This window comes from Dryobates pubescens, chromosome 7 (genome assembly GCF_014839835.1).
Source record: "Dryobates pubescens isolate bDryPub1 chromosome 7, bDryPub1.pri, whole genome shotgun sequence".
In the NCBI taxonomy this organism is placed as follows: domain Eukaryota; kingdom Metazoa; phylum Chordata; class Aves; order Piciformes; family Picidae; genus Dryobates; species Dryobates pubescens.
The window spans coordinates 25,032,646-25,050,890 of record NC_071618.1 but is presented as its reverse complement, the minus strand read 5'-3'; the positions used below and the strand labels follow the sequence as shown (position 1 = coordinate 25,050,890).

The window sequence follows — 18,245 nt, the reverse complement described above, 5'->3', positions numbered from 1 at the left end:
GCCCTGGCTTTAAAATTAACTATATTCCTTCTAAAGAAAGCAAACCCTATCCCACTTGAAAGGCTGCCTCAAAATTAAACCAGTATGGTTCTAACTACTGCTGATGTGGCTGCGCATTTCTATTCTATTGACATAATCACAGGAATTCATTTTACAAAAAAGCTGACCAAAACTTCCCATACCTGAGTCTTAGTTTTCATGCTCTTTAAAGGAGTGCCTCCTGCTGGTGATACACCTTTTAATTCATCCTTTAACTTGGTAATGCTGTTAGTCAAAATTTCCAGTGTTTTCATGATTTCTGCTTTGTCTTCTGACTTCATGGCTTTATTCTTCTCCAGCTTTGAAATCAGCATCTGTCCAAATTAAAAACTAGTAAGAAAAACCTTCTTACACAGAAACTATCAGAAATCAGTTGTTTTAGTACTCATTACAACTACAAGAAAACCAGAGTATTGCATTTCTTGCATGTCATCCTCGATCTCATTACATAGGGCTGGTAAGACCTTACATTAAATTAAAATCCTTGTCTGACTCTGTGATTAATTTGCTCATGAACATCTGATGTCTCTAATTTAGACAGATTTGTTCAGTATACTTAAATGATTTCAAAATTTTTATTCAACTTCAATGGCATTTTGGCCTTTTTCTCCTAAGCCTAAGTGCAATCACGCATATTTTTCTAAGTCAATCTCTCCCACTCTTGTCAAGTAGAACTCTCAGGCTTTCACTTCTCCCAAAACGTGTACGAAATGCTGTATCCAAATTAGGCGATTTCAACTAAAACTGAAGCTGAACTGAATAAGCTCGCAGTTTAAGTGAACTGGCAAGACAAGTTAGATTAGAATTCAAAATTTAATACAGTATGCTAATATCATTCTAAGAGATTGCTTCTTTTATAGGTCAGTTTTTTATCTCATGCTTACAAGTAATGAAATATTTCAAGTGAACTGAGATTTCACAACAGAATTGATGTTTCTTTAATGCTAACATTTTACCTTTTGTGTTTCAATGTGCTTCTCTAAGATTTCTTGTTTCTTTTTTCTCACATCTTGTTGAAGTCGTAATGCTTCCTAGAAGCACAAAAAATGCAGAAAGTTTCTAGATTTTGAAAAATAATGCCAGGAGACTACTATACTATACCTAACAACTATATAGTAGTAACTTACAGTAACACAGAAAAAATTAGTAACAGAAACTCTAAGTGTTAATATGCAATACTTCAAATTACGTTTTGGAAAACAATGAATCACCAAATTAGTGAAGGATCTAGTGATTTTTCTCAGATCTGTGCTGGGAAGACTTCATTATTACTTATATACAGAGTAATCCCTTACACAACTCCACGGAAAGCTGAAAGGCAACACAATATCAGGACTGCAAAAGGTACAACATACATGAGTTTAAATGTGTACGGACAGTATCCTGAAAGCAACCATAAATCAAGTTCATCAATAAAAACACATTGTTACGTACAGTTACAAGCAAAATAAAATAAATTCTATTTTCTAAAATTAATGTGTTACCCAAAGAGAACAATCTCTTTTGCATCTGAATTCTGTAATTTAGAAGTGACAAGTACTACCGCTCAATTTGCTAGGAAAACAAAAAAAACAGAACTGAGATTGCGATGGGCTAATTGAATTGAAAGTGAGAAATCTGAGACATACTGCACTCAGGAGGAGAAGCAGGAGGAGGTACCACAGCTGCTGTGCTCAGCTCCTACTAATGCTGTCTGAGAGAAAGCAATTGCTTCTTGCTCTCAGATACAGAATATAGAAGCCTTCAAAAGCAAGATACTTGCAGAAAACCAGGACTTAGTTAATCAGCATATCTAATGGTGTAAGAGAGGAGAGGAAGATGATGACTTTACACCTCTGGATCACCAACCAATTGGGATCAGCTGAAAGGATTATCTTACAGAAAGAGTGCAAAGGCACAACAGCTATATGGGGAAAAAAAAAAAAAAAGAAGTAGGAATAAAGATTTTGTTTCTCTTCCCAAATACTGACAAGTTCTGCTGCATGAAATGTTAGAATTGCAAACAGTGTGCAATCATTTTTCTGCAGGGAAAGGGAAGATAAGACAAGGGGATGGATGCTAAGAAAAATTAGGGAGACAGGAGGAAAGAAGGGAGTGAGTCCCACAAAATCATGTTTTTCCACAAGTACTAGTATATTGTAACAGAAGCCTCTGAAGAGAGGAAGAAGCATAAGAGCATGTGAAAAGAGCCAATCACTTAACACATCTTCAGTGTCTTAGCTTAAAAAAAATAAATCTACAGGTATTATGACAAGTCAATTTTATTACGAGCTTTTTGCCATTTCACAGGAACTTAGCATCTTAACTTGAAGTGTAAAGGCTCCAATTCTGAAAATCATGTTTTAGGGGACAAATATGAAATTAAATCTCAAAATTTTAAGTGATTTTTTAAAAGTCTGGGCCAATGCCACAACTGATGTGCATCTACAAACTGCTATTTCAAATTGCATTAGACATCAGTTATTGAAGTTTACCAATAAGCTAAAATTCTTTAGAAGTTACTCTGCTTTCAATGATTATGGTTGAAACTAACTTGGTATCGAACTATTGATATGTGGTTTGAAACCAGTAAGACAAACACTGTCCTCTATATAAATTTTTGTAAATGACAAGAATAAACCTGGAAAAGGAGCTTTACTGGGCCCTTCAGAAAATCTATGCAAATTAAGCTACAATTGAGTGACCATTTAAGGTCAAATGCATTTTTGTTGCATTTCCTCTCTAACATCAAAGAAAATGAAAAAACTTAGTACTATTTAAAAAAAAAGTAAAACCATAAGAACTTCAGTTTGGAAACAACAGAACAGAGAAAAGTTCTCGGTTCTCTCAAATGAAGAAACAATTTTGTTTGATAGTACAGAATACTGATAAGGCAAGATTGATCATAATAAAGGCCAGTTCCAGAAAGGCCTTATACAAAGTAGCGACTACACTATACTCTCTTCTCACTCATAACAGACAAATTGGGCTTCAGCATGGAGATTCTGCTTCCAGGATGAAGTATTTCACATTTTGAACTCTCAGAGTTTAAAACCTGCATCTACTTCCTGAACATGCAGTGAAAAAAATAACAAAATGATGCTGAGTTTTCTAGTCCTTTGGGAGGAAAAGAAAAAAACCACAAAACACAACACCCAAACCCCACATTCTAGTGAATTTAATTTTATAACTAGTTTCATCCATGCTCCTGATATGAATATACATAGTGAGCTACCTCTAATGGTCACAAGTTCCCAGTCTAGGTCCATTTTATAAAGAAGCATATGTAATTTACCTGTTTTTTCTTCTGTGCATCATTAGAGTCTAGCACGGAAGTTGAAACAACAGGCAAAGATTTCTGTGCTGCCTTCAAAGCAGCAGGGTTGTACACAGTTTTTGTCAAGCCAGTAGAAGTAGATAAAACCTATAGGAGGAAACCATTTTATATTTTTTGCCAGTGAATTTCAATTAAAAAAAAAACAACCCATGAGTGCTTAGAAAAAAAAGTGTCTTTTGTTTTATCTGTTTCGATGATAATGGAATATAAAAATTTGGTGTAACATCTATCTAGAGTTGCTTCAGTTCATTTTTAAAGAGGCAGCACCACATCAATATATAAGACTTACAAACATCAGATTATAAGTTCTTTCTGCTGGAAAATCAGATGTGCTTCCAAATTTCAAATATATAAAACTTTACATATTTGATCATACTTAAGGAAACAGAAGACTGAGATTTTCCCCAAGAATAACTGAACTTTGTCTTTTTTCTTTTGAAGTTTAAAATAGAATTTGTCATGGCTGCCTGGATTTTCCAAGCAAAAATTCAACATAATTTTAATGACTAAGGTCCAAAGTGGATACAATAGCTCCTTTGCACATGCAGTTTGTGCAAAGTAAAGCTTGCACAATCAACAAAAAGTAACTCAAGTACAGGGAAGTCTTCAACATCATACAGCAAAGGATGAGACTCCTATGTCTCTCTCCCATGTTTGTAATGAGGTATGAATTTTCTTCACAACTTACTGAGAACACAGCTATCTGCTTTACCACCTCTCTAAAGTATGCTATGTACATTCCACAATACCTGAAGATTTGAACTATTCTGTTTTCTTATCATGCTACTTTTGGGCTGTGTTAGAACAGAAAAATTCACTGCTAAGTACTGAAGATAATACAGGCAGGATCCTGTCCTCCCTGTTAGCAAATCACAGCAACTACACAACTGAGATAATTTCTAGGAGTTTAAAAATACTTTATGCATATGTGGAAAATCAAAGATGCATGCAGTCTCTTGGTCACCATGCACTCCATAAAACAGATACAATGCCCATCAATAGGAGAAAAAAAGAGACAGTCAAGAAACAGAATGACAGAAAAGATCAAGAGATCAGAAGAGTTTACAACAGGAATGTTTCATGTAAGGCTTTTAACTTTGTTGTGCTATTTATACTATTTCTTTCCACAGTATTTTCTAGAGTAAGCAGTGCAGAGAGAAGCACAACAACAAAAATAAAAGCATGTTATGGGGTATTATAAAAGGCGATGTAAAACAGACTAAGCAGGCCATTAAAATGAAGACGAAGGATTTTTTAATTTTGACTTAAAGCACATCCCAATTATATAGTTCCTATTACAAAGTAGCTTTAGGACAGCGCACATCGCAAACGGATGACCAAGTAAAGACAAGAATAAAGACACACTCTTTTGACCCTGAACTGTCTTCATGACAGAGTGAAGAAGAGCAAGAAGCAACACATTAATGTCTTCTATTTCTCTTGAATAATGTTAAAGAAATTTAACTTGAAGTTCATAATTTCCAAGTCCCTACATAGATATTAAAAGGCCTTATGATGACTGCTGCATCTTTTCCTCCTGCTCTTTGGGAAATGTAGCTACTGACTTCTTTACCATAAAGTTTTTGTCAAACTCTGCACTCAGGAGCAGAAAACCTATAGGAAATTACACGTCTTTTTTTCTGACAGCTGTCAGTCCAATTTCAGTGGTTAAAGAGCATTATTGCAAGCAAAAGCAAGGTATTTCCTTGTACAGGGACAGTAACAGATAAAACCAAGTCAAACCAAGTTTCGGAACACCACAAAAAGTGCCAGAAGAAAACTACTGCTTCACACCCAGTACATTACTATTAAGACAACATAGCAGAACACCATTTTAGCATGAATTTACTCCTTGTAGAAAAGTGCTTTAGCGTAACTCAACTCTTAGAGAATGAGCAAACCAAAGTATTTCCACTGAAACTGAAGCAGACTTCTTATTCTTAAAAGTAAGCACATAGAACATACGCAACCTCTATTTCAGGAACACACAACAAAACATACCTGCACGATTCATTCAGGGCAATAAAAATACAACTAACCAAACCAGCAAAAAAAGAATATAGGCAAGAAGTCAAGATCAGTGTATTTAAATGGACAGCTTGGCTTGACATGAATAGAAGAGACATCCTTTGTAACTGTAACTCAACACTAAATGTTTTTACCTCTGTACGCTAAATACAGCACAGTTTCTTTGAGGACAATTTTTCTTAGCTTTCACTAAATGCATTTACTGTGATACCTTAAGGTGGGGGGGGAGGGGGCAAATGCAGTAGATGCTGCATTCATTTCAAGTCAAGGCAATTCTCCAATAGAAAAGACAGATACCCAGACAGAAGAATCTTGTTACCAGGTAAAACTTGCCTGTCTTTTTACCACAAGTCATCTTAACAAACGTTATGAACACTGGGAAAATCCTGTTCCCTAAGGTGACAGACAGTTCTGGAAACATGCATCATGAACTATGCTACTGAAGTAAACACTTCAACAGCCTCATGTTCTGACAATTTTCTGCCAATCGCAACCACTGGGCAAAATACATTAACTCATACCCACAATTCAGATGCACCTTTCCCACCTTACCTTTCTTTGTCCTTTCTATACTGATTAATTTCCACTTTATCTTTTACACAAGTACTGCAAATTTTAAGGCCAAACAAGTGGGTAAATGTTTACAGCATCATCTTCTAAGTGACACAGAAGCTCAAAAAAATTTTTATAGAAAGGCTTTCTACAGATTCAAGAGTAGTGTAAAATTTTTCATCTTTTTTTCTTTTTAATGTATTTTTTTATCAACTCAGGATCCTGGAACACATCTACCTGTTTTCATGACTAAATAAACAGAACCTACTGTATTAAAACAAAACCCAGAGGAAAGCAACTTCTGTCCTCACATATTTTATTCTTCTTATAATAATTTAGAGTTTTGATTGCTGTAAGTTGTAAAACTGGCCTCTAACAAAACTTTATTCATAGTTCCAAAAAATCTTAATGCCTACACTTGATTTTTTTCTATTACAATTAAATATGAGTGGAACAGAATATGAGACATTCTCTTACCTTTTCAGTTGTTGGAGTAACTGGCTTTGACACAAAACCAAGTCTGTCCTTCACAGATAATTTAGTCACATTCTAAGAAAATGAAAAAAAAATATATAGTTTACATATGCTTTATTACTATTTTACTATTTCCTTTGTAATTCCAAATGCTAGGAATGTGTAAAAAAACATACTTAATGAACTGTTCAGAAAAAAATACAAGAAAAATAATATTTGAGCAGTTGATAAAAGTAATTTTAGATTTACAAATTTACAGTTAATATCCATCTATAAATACATAAGAAATAGTGTCACAGAATAGAAAAGAATCATAGAATGACTTGAGTTGGAAGAGACCTTAAAGATCACCTAGTTTCAAACCCCCTGCCATGGGCAGGGACACCTCCCACTGGATCAGATCACACTTCCAGGGTTGAGATGTCTCCACATTCTCTGGGCAAGCCATTCCAGTCTCTCACCACCCTCATAGTAAAGAGCTTCTTCCTCATGTCTAATAGATGAAGCCAGATTTGGAATCAAACATTATACTATGCATTTTTTTAAAAGAAGCCCATGACATGCTAGCTGACAAAGGACTATCTATATAGACCCTCTTAAAATACACTTCAGCTTTCGTAATTTGAATTTAAACAACAAATAAGCGTCTGACATTCCACCCTTTCAGAAGTAAAGCTAAAGTAGCGCCATGATGCTACTTCTAACATAAAAATCTAAAGTCTATTTCTAGTGAAAACAACATGCCAGATTCCATCACTATTCATATTGGTACTGAGGTTACATTCTTCCTCATAGCTAAGTACAGTGAGAACACTTAGTGGCTTAACAGATATAATGTTAAAAAAGGAGAGCTTTATGTTAAAATCAGAAAAGTAGAACTTAACATGACATTACTGCAATACTTTCATAGCCTTTTGTTGTTTTGGGGGTTTTGTTTGCTGGAGGTTTTTTGGTTTAGTTTTTAAACTAAGAAGTTATGATACTAAAAATTCAAAGTGCCAAATAGCACTGAAGAAAATTTTAATACCAAAACACCACTCACAACCAAACTAGATGCACTTAAAAGTAGTAAATTGGAATGTGCACTGTGAGTAACTGTAACACATTGATACACTATACAATCTATTACAGAAAAAAAAACATGCAACTGATTTTTTCATTACCATACATACCTGTGTGACTTCTGTGTTGGCACTCTGTGCTTCCACAGGTTCAATATTACTTGCAGGTACTGGACCTAATCGCTCCTTGACTGATTGTTTCACTACCGGCAAACTAGGTTGCTGAACTAAGGGTTGTATTACCTGTAACACCACCCCACCCCAAAAAAAAGCACATTATAACATTAACAACAAAAGGATGCTACATACGTAGTTCAAAAAACACATAATGAAACTGCTGCAATAGCATTCAGATTTACATTTCTTCCTTCCATTCTGTAGCTGTTTCACCTGATGGCAAAAACAAACACTTCATGACACTGAGGACATTATGCTGACTATTTATGTAGTGCACAGCAAGAACATCTATTTTGCACTTGCAGCTCATAGAAGTAGTGAGGTAACTCTGGTGTATTTCTATTAATCACATCTACTTAGACTATCTTAATTTCCAACTGTTTGAGTTGAATAAGAAGTAGTAAGCAATCTTGCAATTTCTTTCACATGGTCAACAGCATCCTGGCCTCTATGAGAAATAGTGTGGCCAGCAGGAGTAGGGACACAATTGTGCCCCTGTACTCAGCACTGGTGAGGCTCCACCTAGAGTACTGTGTTCAGTTTTGGGGCCCTAACAACAAGAAAGAAATTCAGTTGCTGGAGTGTGTCCAAGGAAGGGCAATGATGCTGGTAAATGGTTATGAACGACAGAGCCTGAAGAGCAGCTAAGGGACCTGGAGTTGATGACCCGGTGATTCTGCTTTGGCAGAGGGGTTGGACAGGGGCAGTCCCTCCCAACCTCTAATATACTGTGATACTGTTTAGTCTGGAAAAGAGAAGGCTCAGGGGAGACCTCACTGCTCTCTACAACTACCTGAAAGGAGGCTTCAGTGAGGTGGCTGCTGGTCTCTTCTCCCGAGTATCTAGTTACAGAATGAGAGGAAATGGCCTCAGCTAGATATTAGGAAAAATTTCTTTATGAAAAGAGTGGTCAAGCATTGGGATAAGCTGCTCATGGATGTGGTGGAATCACCATTCCTGGAAGTGTGGACATAGCACTTCCAGACACGGTTCAATGGCCAATGGTTGGACTTTATGATCTTAGAGCTCTTTTCCAATCAAGACAATTCTATGTGTCTATTTTCTGCCATGAATGTGGAGTACACATTATTTCTACACCCTGGCAGAAGTCTTATTTGATGATTTATTATGGTTAACTCCCATCATCTTTACTAAGTACTTCCACTGCTTTCAGAATTTCCACAGTAAAAATTTTCCAAAGTAGGCCTGCTGAGGAAACTCAAGAAACTGTGCAGGACCAAATACTACTGAAGGGACAGCTTATATCTATCTGAATTTACACTGAAAAAAAAGATTCAACAGCCTGTCTTTAGTGTCTGAAAAAAAGCCATGGAAATCATTATAAACATAACCAAAACTAATTCCATTATAATTAATACACCAGAAATTTTGACAATAATTTTGATACTTGAAGTATGAGAAGTATTGTAAAGGAAAGTTTTCACAGTACTTTTACGTACTCAGACCAATTTCCATTAAAAGGGAAGTAAATATTCATGCTCCTGAAAGGCTTCTGAATTCAAAGTACCTGTTTATTGACTCAACAATTTGGTAATTTTTGCATTTTACACTAGAAGAACATGAAAGCATTGCACTTTTAATTTCCTGCTAAAATTTCTTGTTATCATGTGCCATCTATCACTTATAGAAGACTTCATGTTGTAGTCTCCTAAGATGTGTTGAAAGGCTGTTCTTTGTGAAGAGGGAGCCTGTAGCACGGTCATCTGGTATAAAGGGGAATTAATTCCCAAATCATCATTGTTAACTTGCCAAAAAAGAGTGTGCTGGTTAGCAAGTATCCCTAAAAACTCTAAGTCTTTTACAGAGATCAGAACTTTGTTTGGAAATACACAGTTATAATTTGCTGATTATGCATGCAGAAAACTGATGGCAATAACTGTTTAAGCCATCCTTCTCAAATGAGGTAATGTTTGCATGAACACAAACGGCATACTCCACTGCCCTCTTCTGGCTGATGAGATGTAAACCAAGCTTAGAAAATACATTTTGAGTAGCACTAGTTCAGATCAAGCATCAAAGTTATTTATAAACTAGATTCCAATCTCAAACATAAAGGATGATAACTAGGAGACAGCAAGATTGGTGTTGTTAAAGTTTCATTTTGTAGATAAAAAGTGCAGCATTTGTTACAAAAGGAGAGAAACTGTTAAAACCCTACAGCAAGACTGCTATGGAGAACTAGGTCATTAATTCTGAATGATGATGACAACATACACCATCCAGAGAACGAAGGAATTCAAAAGTTACAGCAGCCATTGAAAGAATCCTCTATTAACTCATTTGTTCATTTTATCAGTGTATATTAATACACGAATATTACTTCTACACAACCTGCCTCATTTTCCCAGTGTAGACTATGTTCCACACTGATAGTAAACCCAACAATGCAGACTAGTTCAGTTGGAAGGGACCTACAGGCATCAGCAGGTTCAACTGCAGGATCACTTCAGGGCTGAACAAAAATGTATACATGATTTTAAGGCTATTACCCAAAAGCCTCTTTAAACACTGACAGGCTTGGGGCATCAACCACCTCTATTATAAAGCCTGTTCCAGTGCCTGACCACCCTCTTGGTAAAGAAATGCTTCCAAGCATCAAGTCTCAATCTCCTCTGATGCAGCTCTGAACCATTCCCATGTGTCCTGTCTCTGGGCACCATGGAGATCAGCACCTTCTTCTCCACTAAAAAAAAAAAACTGTAAAATGTTCCTGATTCATTCCTACAGAATTAGTTTAATACAGCTCTCCTCTTATACTGCTGTTTGCCTGCCTTATCTCTCTACACATCTGTATGTAAATCCCTCTATATACATGTAAGGTAGCTTTGAGTAAAGCAAATTCTACTGCTACACATTCTACAGCAGTGTGCATGCTCATTTGTAAAGGAAGACAGAAGACCAGAAAAAAGCAGCACCTTCTAGGAAGAAACTTAGATTATCTTAGAACAAAGAAACATAACTGCTGTATTTCTTACACTCAGAAGAAGAAAAGAAGAGTCCATACTAGCTAAAGCAAAATAGATGTTATTCAGCAGACAGCAGCATTAACCTTGCTTCACATGACAGATGACAGAGGAATTCTCCACAAGTCATAGAAGTGCTTTCTTTAAATTCCTGCAGTCTTAGCTTACCTGACCCTGTATCTCAGGTCAAAGAATAAAGAGTAACTTTTGGAAAATCATTACATGACGTTTTTCCTATTTTGAAAGGGTCTAGTTTAGTTTCTCTAAGCATTTTTTAAATGTTTACAGGACTGTATTTTTCATTGAAGTTCTAGATGGGCTTAGATCTTCTACCTTCTGTGTGGTAGTCTGGATTTGCGGTGCACTGCCTTCTCGATGCCAATAAACTTTAATAAAACGATTATTTAATACTGCTTCTGTACTTGATATCGCTTTCTTTGCTTCCTCATGTGTGGCAAACTGAATAAGGGCACCTTCTGGATCACCCTGATACGCAACCTAGAATTTAAAACAGAAGAACAAAACTTACTGCATGTAGGATTTTCATTTATGCCTTATCATATAATCACTTGCATCAGGCTCAAAAGCTTACAGTTTGAACACAATATGGGTTCTTAGGGAAGTATTTCCCATTCATGATTCTGCTTGAAAAGCCTGGTGTTATGAGGCAACCTTGAAATTAAGATAATAAACTTCAAGAATAGTTAAAAAGCAAACAAAAAAAAAAAAAACCAAACAAGTCCAGGAATAAAATACCCTAAACAGCTAAACACTATTTCTAATTGCAAGTATGAGGTTATTTGAAAAAGAGTAGGCATCACAGAAGTAAATTACTACCAAAAAATACAGAGGTCAGTTAATAAATGTCCTATCTTGTATCAGAGGTAGACAACAAAGTTCATTTTGGTTTCCTCCTTTGAACATGAGGACATTATTTTAGACACCTTTAAAGGACAAAATGAGACCTTTTGCAGGAAGACGATAGCTTGTAATATCTATCTGCATATCTGTCTGTCCCTCTATATATAGCCACACACCATTTTTTACTGAATTACATTGCCTGCTAATAGACCCATATTCTTGTGTGAACTACAAAAAGGTTTACTGTATTTAAGAACAATTAAGAGAACTTAAACTTCTTTGGTGTTTAGATAAACACAGTAGGCTTACTATCTACTGCAATATTACAACTCCTCATTCAACGTCTCAGTGCAAACAAGAAAAAGTATATAAAAACACAAGCTGGCATCTGAAACTTTTTGATAATGAAGCATGACGAAGGATCAAATTGAGTAGCTTAGAAAGCAGATATGAAATACTGGTATTAAACATACATGAGTCCGAGACAGGCCCTAGCTCTTTGCATCTGTTCTGTGTTTTTCTCCAATTATGTTCATCACTCAGATATACCAAGAAGTTAAGTCTAATGGACAAACTGCCACTACTTTGAGAACAGAAAGCAATTGTATCATAGGGACTGTTTTCTGGATGAGAAATACAAGTTTCCTGTGTTTATGACTTATCTCAAAAAATACTGTTTACAATACCAGATCCAGACTTGAGAAAAGGGCTGAAGAAGTAACATTTACCATCAATTTTCAATGTTTTAAACAAGGTGTCTTGAATGTCTCATGTAAGAGGAAAACATTTGCTCAGAATCTGAAAGAGGACTGGAACATTTATTTTTTCCATTCTCAATTAAATTCTATTAAAAATGGGATTTATCTTCAGTTCCAAAAAAAATGGAATGCACCTTCAAATTAAATTCCATTAAAACAATCAGACCGTGTTTAAGAAACAAATTAGGAAAATAATGAGAGCAGGTTCAGAGAACCAGTTAATAAACACCTGGCTTCCTCTTTTTAGCATCTAAGCATATTGGACTCTTACCTGCAAGTTGACTAAGTTTCCAAACTTACTGAAGTGCTCATTAAGTTTGCTGATATTGTTAAGTTCTGGGGGAACTTTTCTCAATTCAAGTTTTGTGTTTTCATTTCCAAATTGCACCTTCTTCTGGAAACCTGGACTGTTTGTTCTATTAAAATTTTGCCTGCAACAAATAAAAAATCAAGCCAGAAATCCATAGCAAGCTAGCAAACACAATGTTAGATTGCATATGCTTACACACGAGCATGTGTGTATGAGAGACAGAAGTATCTGTAGACTTAAAAAACAACAGTTTTAGAGAAGTGTACAAGAGCATGGCACACAGCCTGCAGCTTTCCCCATTGATACTTTCAGCCTATCCCAGCACAGAAATCTGGGAGATAATTGACAGTCATGTGCTTCTGCCAGTAATTCCCAACTTCCACATTACTTCTCTACAAAAACTATTTCTCAGCTACAACACAGCATCTTCCCCCCATTCCAACAAACTGTTACTCCAGGGTTCTCCCCAGTCCCAGTAATGTCTTGAAACCCCTTCAACCTTTTGCCACCTGGACACCTTGTATTTTCTGCCAGTAACATACCTGGCAATTCCAAGCAAAACAGCAATGACACAATTCACAATTGACAACTAACATCAGTCATCTCTAAGAAGCACCACACTGCAGCTTCTCTGCTTCTTAGATTGTTACAGCTTTCAAGGAGCAGATCCTGGTATCATTCAAAGCAACTTCAACTACCTTTATACTGCCTTTGAGTGAAGACAGCCTAATATAGGTAATTCTACAGCGTGATTATTTTAATACAATCATCTTAATCACAGTTTAACTTGCTTGCATGTTTCAGATTGCAGGAAAAAGCTCCACAGAATTCCAAGTATTAAGCCAAGCTTCTGTTAACGTTCACTCACTTGTCAAACCATGTCTTCTTTGTAGGAACTCCACCATCCCCTGCACCAATTGTTCTTTTCCTGGATTCAGCATCTACCACTATTCTCATACTACTTTTATTGGGAGGTTTTTCTGTAAACAGATGAAAAAATTTTACAGTATTTTTTGGTATCTTCTGTGTGATTGTAAAAACGTATTCTGCTCACACTGACTTTGCACTGAAAAGCCTGATTGTTTATTTGGAAATTACTATGATCCTTATTCAAACTGAATCAAATATTGGTCATAGATTTTTCTTCTTAACTATCAACAAATGCTGTGACAGATCGAAATAGCTAACAGCTTTCATCTTGTCACAGTAACATCGCACATATGGAAAACAAGAGTGCGACAGAAGGCATGTGCCTCAAGATGACTGCTCTCCCTGATTCACAAAGTCCCACACAACACTGAGGCTACACCAGTTCTGCTAACACCTCCACTCTACTATTAGATGGCAAACACAAGACTTAGGTATAGAGTGGGAGAGGAGTGGCCCTTCCTGAAGAATCTTATTACAAGATTTCATAATGAAAACACATCAGAGATATAGCAAGATTAAATACAAATATATACAAATGTAAATAAAGCCACATTTAAAATGTGGGGGGTTTATCCCTCTTCCCTTCTCATTTTGTGTGCTGCCAATTCTTCTCAGGGCCACAGAAACTAGGAGGTTAAGATTACTCATGCATGATTGTGTGCTACCAGATAAAAATTACTCCCTCCTCTCTGCAGCAAAAATCTTCTTAAGATTCAGTACAGAAACATTTATGTTTTCCTGTGTAACAGATGTCAGTGACCAGTTATTACAGCCAAGGATAACCGTGCAATACTCTAGCAAGATATTTCATTTTACCTGTAAAAATGCACACACAAAACAACTATGAGCATAATTTCCTATTCAATTAAACTTCTCTTAATTTCAGATTTTTTAAAATGCAATGTTTTCCAATATTACATTCTCTGAAAACTGCCTCCAGCTGCACTAATGTAAGGAAATGAGCTAAACTAAAGAAATGTAGCTTTGAGAGCATACCTCTGGGTGGTAGATCCATATCACCTGATGTGAGTCCTATCAAATTTGGTCTTTGGGCATGTACTCTATGTCTATACATAGGTCTTGAAGTATTTGTTATACTTGGAGCTTCTGGATTATAGCCATCTGTGTCATACGTTTCTGGTAACAAAAGAAATTGTCTAATTAAAATATAATGCAGTTAAGACCCCTGAAGTTTCAAATGTAATATTTCATTTAATTACAAGACACAGTTAAAACAGAATAATTGTATAAGAATTATCCTAAGAAACTGCCATGTCAAGTTTTCTGCTTAAACAGAATGAAAATACTATTCCACAGTTAAGATTCACAACTTTACTTGCAAATTTTACTTCTGTCCCAAGTTATAAAAACTGTTAAGTTACTGTCACAGTCTAAATGATACAAACATTCTCTCAAACTATGAAATTATAATCTCTAAAAAGTACAGTATAATATGAATCAACGTTATTCTATTTAGCAAACCTTGTGGGCAAAGCCTCAGTACTACACCTGCTGTAAAAAGAGAGGGTGGAGCAGGAGGCGGCTGGTGATGAATACCCGTTGTAACAACAGTAGGAACTGAGCTAGTTGCTGAGTTTGGAGGGGCATCCATTCCAGCAGGCTGCAGTGGGGGAAGTGGAGGGGGTGGTCCTGTCAAAGCCAAAGGAAAACACTGCATTCACCTATTATCCACTAGAATTGCATTACATAGGGAATTGACCTGAAATGTTTTCAAGCCTTTTTTAAATAGAGAGAAAGAGGGTATGCATATAGACATGATGCTATACCAGTCATTCACATAGAATAATCCCTAGCAGCAAATAAAACAATTTTTAGAGATAAGCATTTGAACAGCTTAACATATCTCCAAATATTTTCTTTCTGTAAGCAAAATTTAATTGCTAACACTTTCACCTTACCAACAGAAAGCATTTATAATCCTCTATAGAATCCCCTCAAAGAAACAAATTCTAGTTTTAATAGTGTAACAAAAAATTCTACAATGATAGTAACCAACTTGACTGAATTGATTTTTCTTGTGGAAAGACAATTGGATCCTCCTTAAAACTGGTGGAGTTTTTTAGTTGGGTTGATTTTAGAACAGATAACATGACACTTTCAAAGCTAAGTTTTCAAGCCTGACCATCAATTTAATTTTTCAAAACCACTGGAAAAAGATAAAGTCATATATTTGGACTTTCCAAACAACTGGAAATAGCATCCAAAAGAACTCATCACCCCAGCAATAGTTACTCTCTGTACTCAGTGAAATAAATACATTCAGACCTTATCAACTGGAAATTGAAACAGTTTCAAGAAACTTCCATGCAATATCAAATATCAATTATTCTTAAGTATTTTTAGCAAGTGGAATATGTAAGTTAATAAAAAATGAGACAAAGGATTAATCACATAAAACTAACATCATAGTTTTTAAACCACATAGGGGAACAGAATACTAAACTATTTTATAAATGAGAGCTAGGCACGCAGGTAATTTTTAGTGCTTGAGTCTCCAGTACAAGATGGAGAATCTTTTCTTAGTCCGAATTTTCGGTTTTAATTGCAAATTACATATTCAGGAGTAAATTTCATGTAGTCATGAATTCTCCTTTATTATTACAAATGAAATGTCAAATACCACAGAATCACACAATATTATACGGTTGGATGAGACCTCAAAGATCATCCAATCTGTTGTTTCCAGGATCTTCCTTTCTTCTCTAACAACTTTTTTCAGTTTCAGGCAACTTCTCCTGTAAAACTCAAGGAACTGAGTTTTGCCATGCCCTGCTTTTACTTAACCACAATTCAAGGTTCACATGCAAATTTTGCAACTTGGCAACAATTACCATATAAACCAATCAAGATGAGGCAAGCTATGCCATAGTAGAGCATATTACAACTTTCCAAAATATAGCTGGCATTCTTAAAATAGCTTTTCGTACTGCATTCAACCCAAGGAACATCCCGGCCTTACTACTGAAAAGTAAGTCTTAGTGTTGTTTCATTACCTGTTACAGGTGGAAGGCTAGGTGGTAAGGGGCCGGGTGGAGGTACTGGAGGTCTAAGGTTAACAGGAGGAGGACTCAGAATTGGGGGAGGGGGAGGAAGTCCAGGAGGAGGTGGTCCTTCAACAACAGGGGGTTGTGCTGGAAAAGGCAGAATGCCAGGAAGATTCACATCTTCTACTACTACTGGATCACTTCCATGATCAAAAGGGCACATGTCTCCTCTCATGCAGAAACCTTTTTCTGAAACATGAAAATCAGAAGAAAATTGTTGTTACTATTCAACAGCTGTACTTTGATTCAGAGCGGATATGAGACATTCTATGTGTAATGCAGCAGTTCGTAAATTAAAAGCTTCACATACCAGCAGAAATTTCTATTAGAAAGTGAAATTGAGCATTTAACAGTCAGCACAGAGACTGCCGTGATATTCTTGCAGAATACATACAGGAGTCAAATTTTGCTTGAAAATATAATCCTGTACCAAATTGTAACAAACTGTGAAAGGGAAGAATGAAGGGTTTCTAAGTAAAAATGGGCAGATACTTACATTGAGAAACTTTATTAGAGAGAGAAGTTAATATCATAAAATTCTAACATGAAAAAACACATGCCAGTTCTTTTTTCTCTTCTACAATTATTTCAGTAAGAATTATTTTGCCATAGTTTAATAAAATTATGTAAGAGAAAGAAAATTATGTTATTTACATATGTACTCTGTGTGTGTGTATATACACACACATACATGTAAATAAAAAATACACACATACAAGTCAAATTGAATATATATTCACTTTTGGTTTTCTTTACATGCAAGTAAAACATTGGAGTGGGTCTGAAGGAGGGCCACAGAAATGATCAGTGGGCTGGAACACCTCTCCTGTGAGCAAAGGCTGAATATTGAGATGTTTTCCCTGTAGGTCTTCTGGGAAGGCCTTATTGCAGCCTTTAGGTATTTCAAGTGGGCCTAGAAGAACTGCAGAGCCATTTCAGGCAAAAAAGACCTCAAAGATTGAGTCCAACCGTTGACCTAACACTACCATGACCATTAAACCATGTCCTGAAGTGCCATGTCCACACATTTTTTTTTAATACCTCCAGGGACGGTGACTCCACCACCTCCCTAGGTAGCCATTCCAATACCTGACTACTCTTTCCATAAATTTTTCCTAATATCCAGCCTAAACCTCCACTGAATGGAGCACAAGCTGAGGCCATTTCATCTCGTTCTACCACTTGACAGAAAGACGGGGACAAACTTTGTAATAGGACCTGCAGTAACAGTACGAGGGGTAACGGCTTTCAACTAGAGTGGATTTAGACTATATACATGTATATACATACACATATATTTTATATAGATATAAAAGGATGGAATCTTTTACAGTGGAAGTGGTGAAACACTAGAACAGGTTGCCCAGAGAAATGGTGGGTGCCTCATCCCTGGAAACAGTTCAGGTCAGATTGGATGGAGCTCAGAGCAATCTGGTCTAATTGAAGACTTCCTGTCTGACTGCAAAAGGGTTGGAACTAGATGACCTTTAAAGGTCATTTCCAACCTAAACCCACGATATATCTGTTTAGCAGCACCACCCACCAAAAACCCAATGATTATACAATGCACTATGAGGGGCAAGCTCAAAACAATTTCTGGTATAAGAGATAGAAAGCCGAGTGTCCACTTGCAAAACAGGATGCTCAGTAGTTGTATTACCTCTCTTTAGCAAGTTATGGAACATGTAAC

At 36.2% G+C, this 18,245-nt stretch overlaps 1 protein-coding gene across 5 annotated transcripts in view; it reads right to left on the bottom strand.

The window, feature by feature from the left end:
- Window positions 1-18,245, bottom strand: part of RBM26 (RNA binding motif protein 26) — a 52,572-nt gene that overhangs the window by 12,875 nt on the left and 21,452 nt on the right. For 2 of the 5 annotated variants that reach the window (XM_054162993.1, XM_054162994.1), the window contains exons 7-17: window positions 16,505-16,744; window positions 14,973-15,140; window positions 14,487-14,627; window positions 13,429-13,540; window positions 12,522-12,681; window positions 10,965-11,129; window positions 7,582-7,713; window positions 6,413-6,484; window positions 3,314-3,442; window positions 996-1,070; window positions 183-353 (exon numbers count right to left, since the gene is read on the bottom strand). In XM_054162993.1, coding sequence (XP_054018968.1) covers window positions 183-353; window positions 996-1,070; window positions 3,314-3,442; window positions 6,413-6,484; window positions 7,582-7,713; window positions 10,965-11,129; window positions 12,522-12,681; window positions 13,429-13,540; window positions 14,487-14,627; window positions 14,973-15,140; window positions 16,505-16,744 — 1,565 coding nt within the window. The remainder of the gene's footprint in view (window positions 1-182; window positions 354-995; window positions 1,071-3,313; window positions 3,443-6,412; window positions 6,485-7,581; window positions 7,714-10,964; window positions 11,130-12,521; window positions 12,682-13,428; window positions 13,541-14,486; window positions 14,628-14,972; window positions 15,141-16,504; window positions 16,745-18,245) is intronic. The other 3 variants (XM_054162995.1, XM_054162996.1, XM_054162997.1) reach the window with 2 other exon arrangements.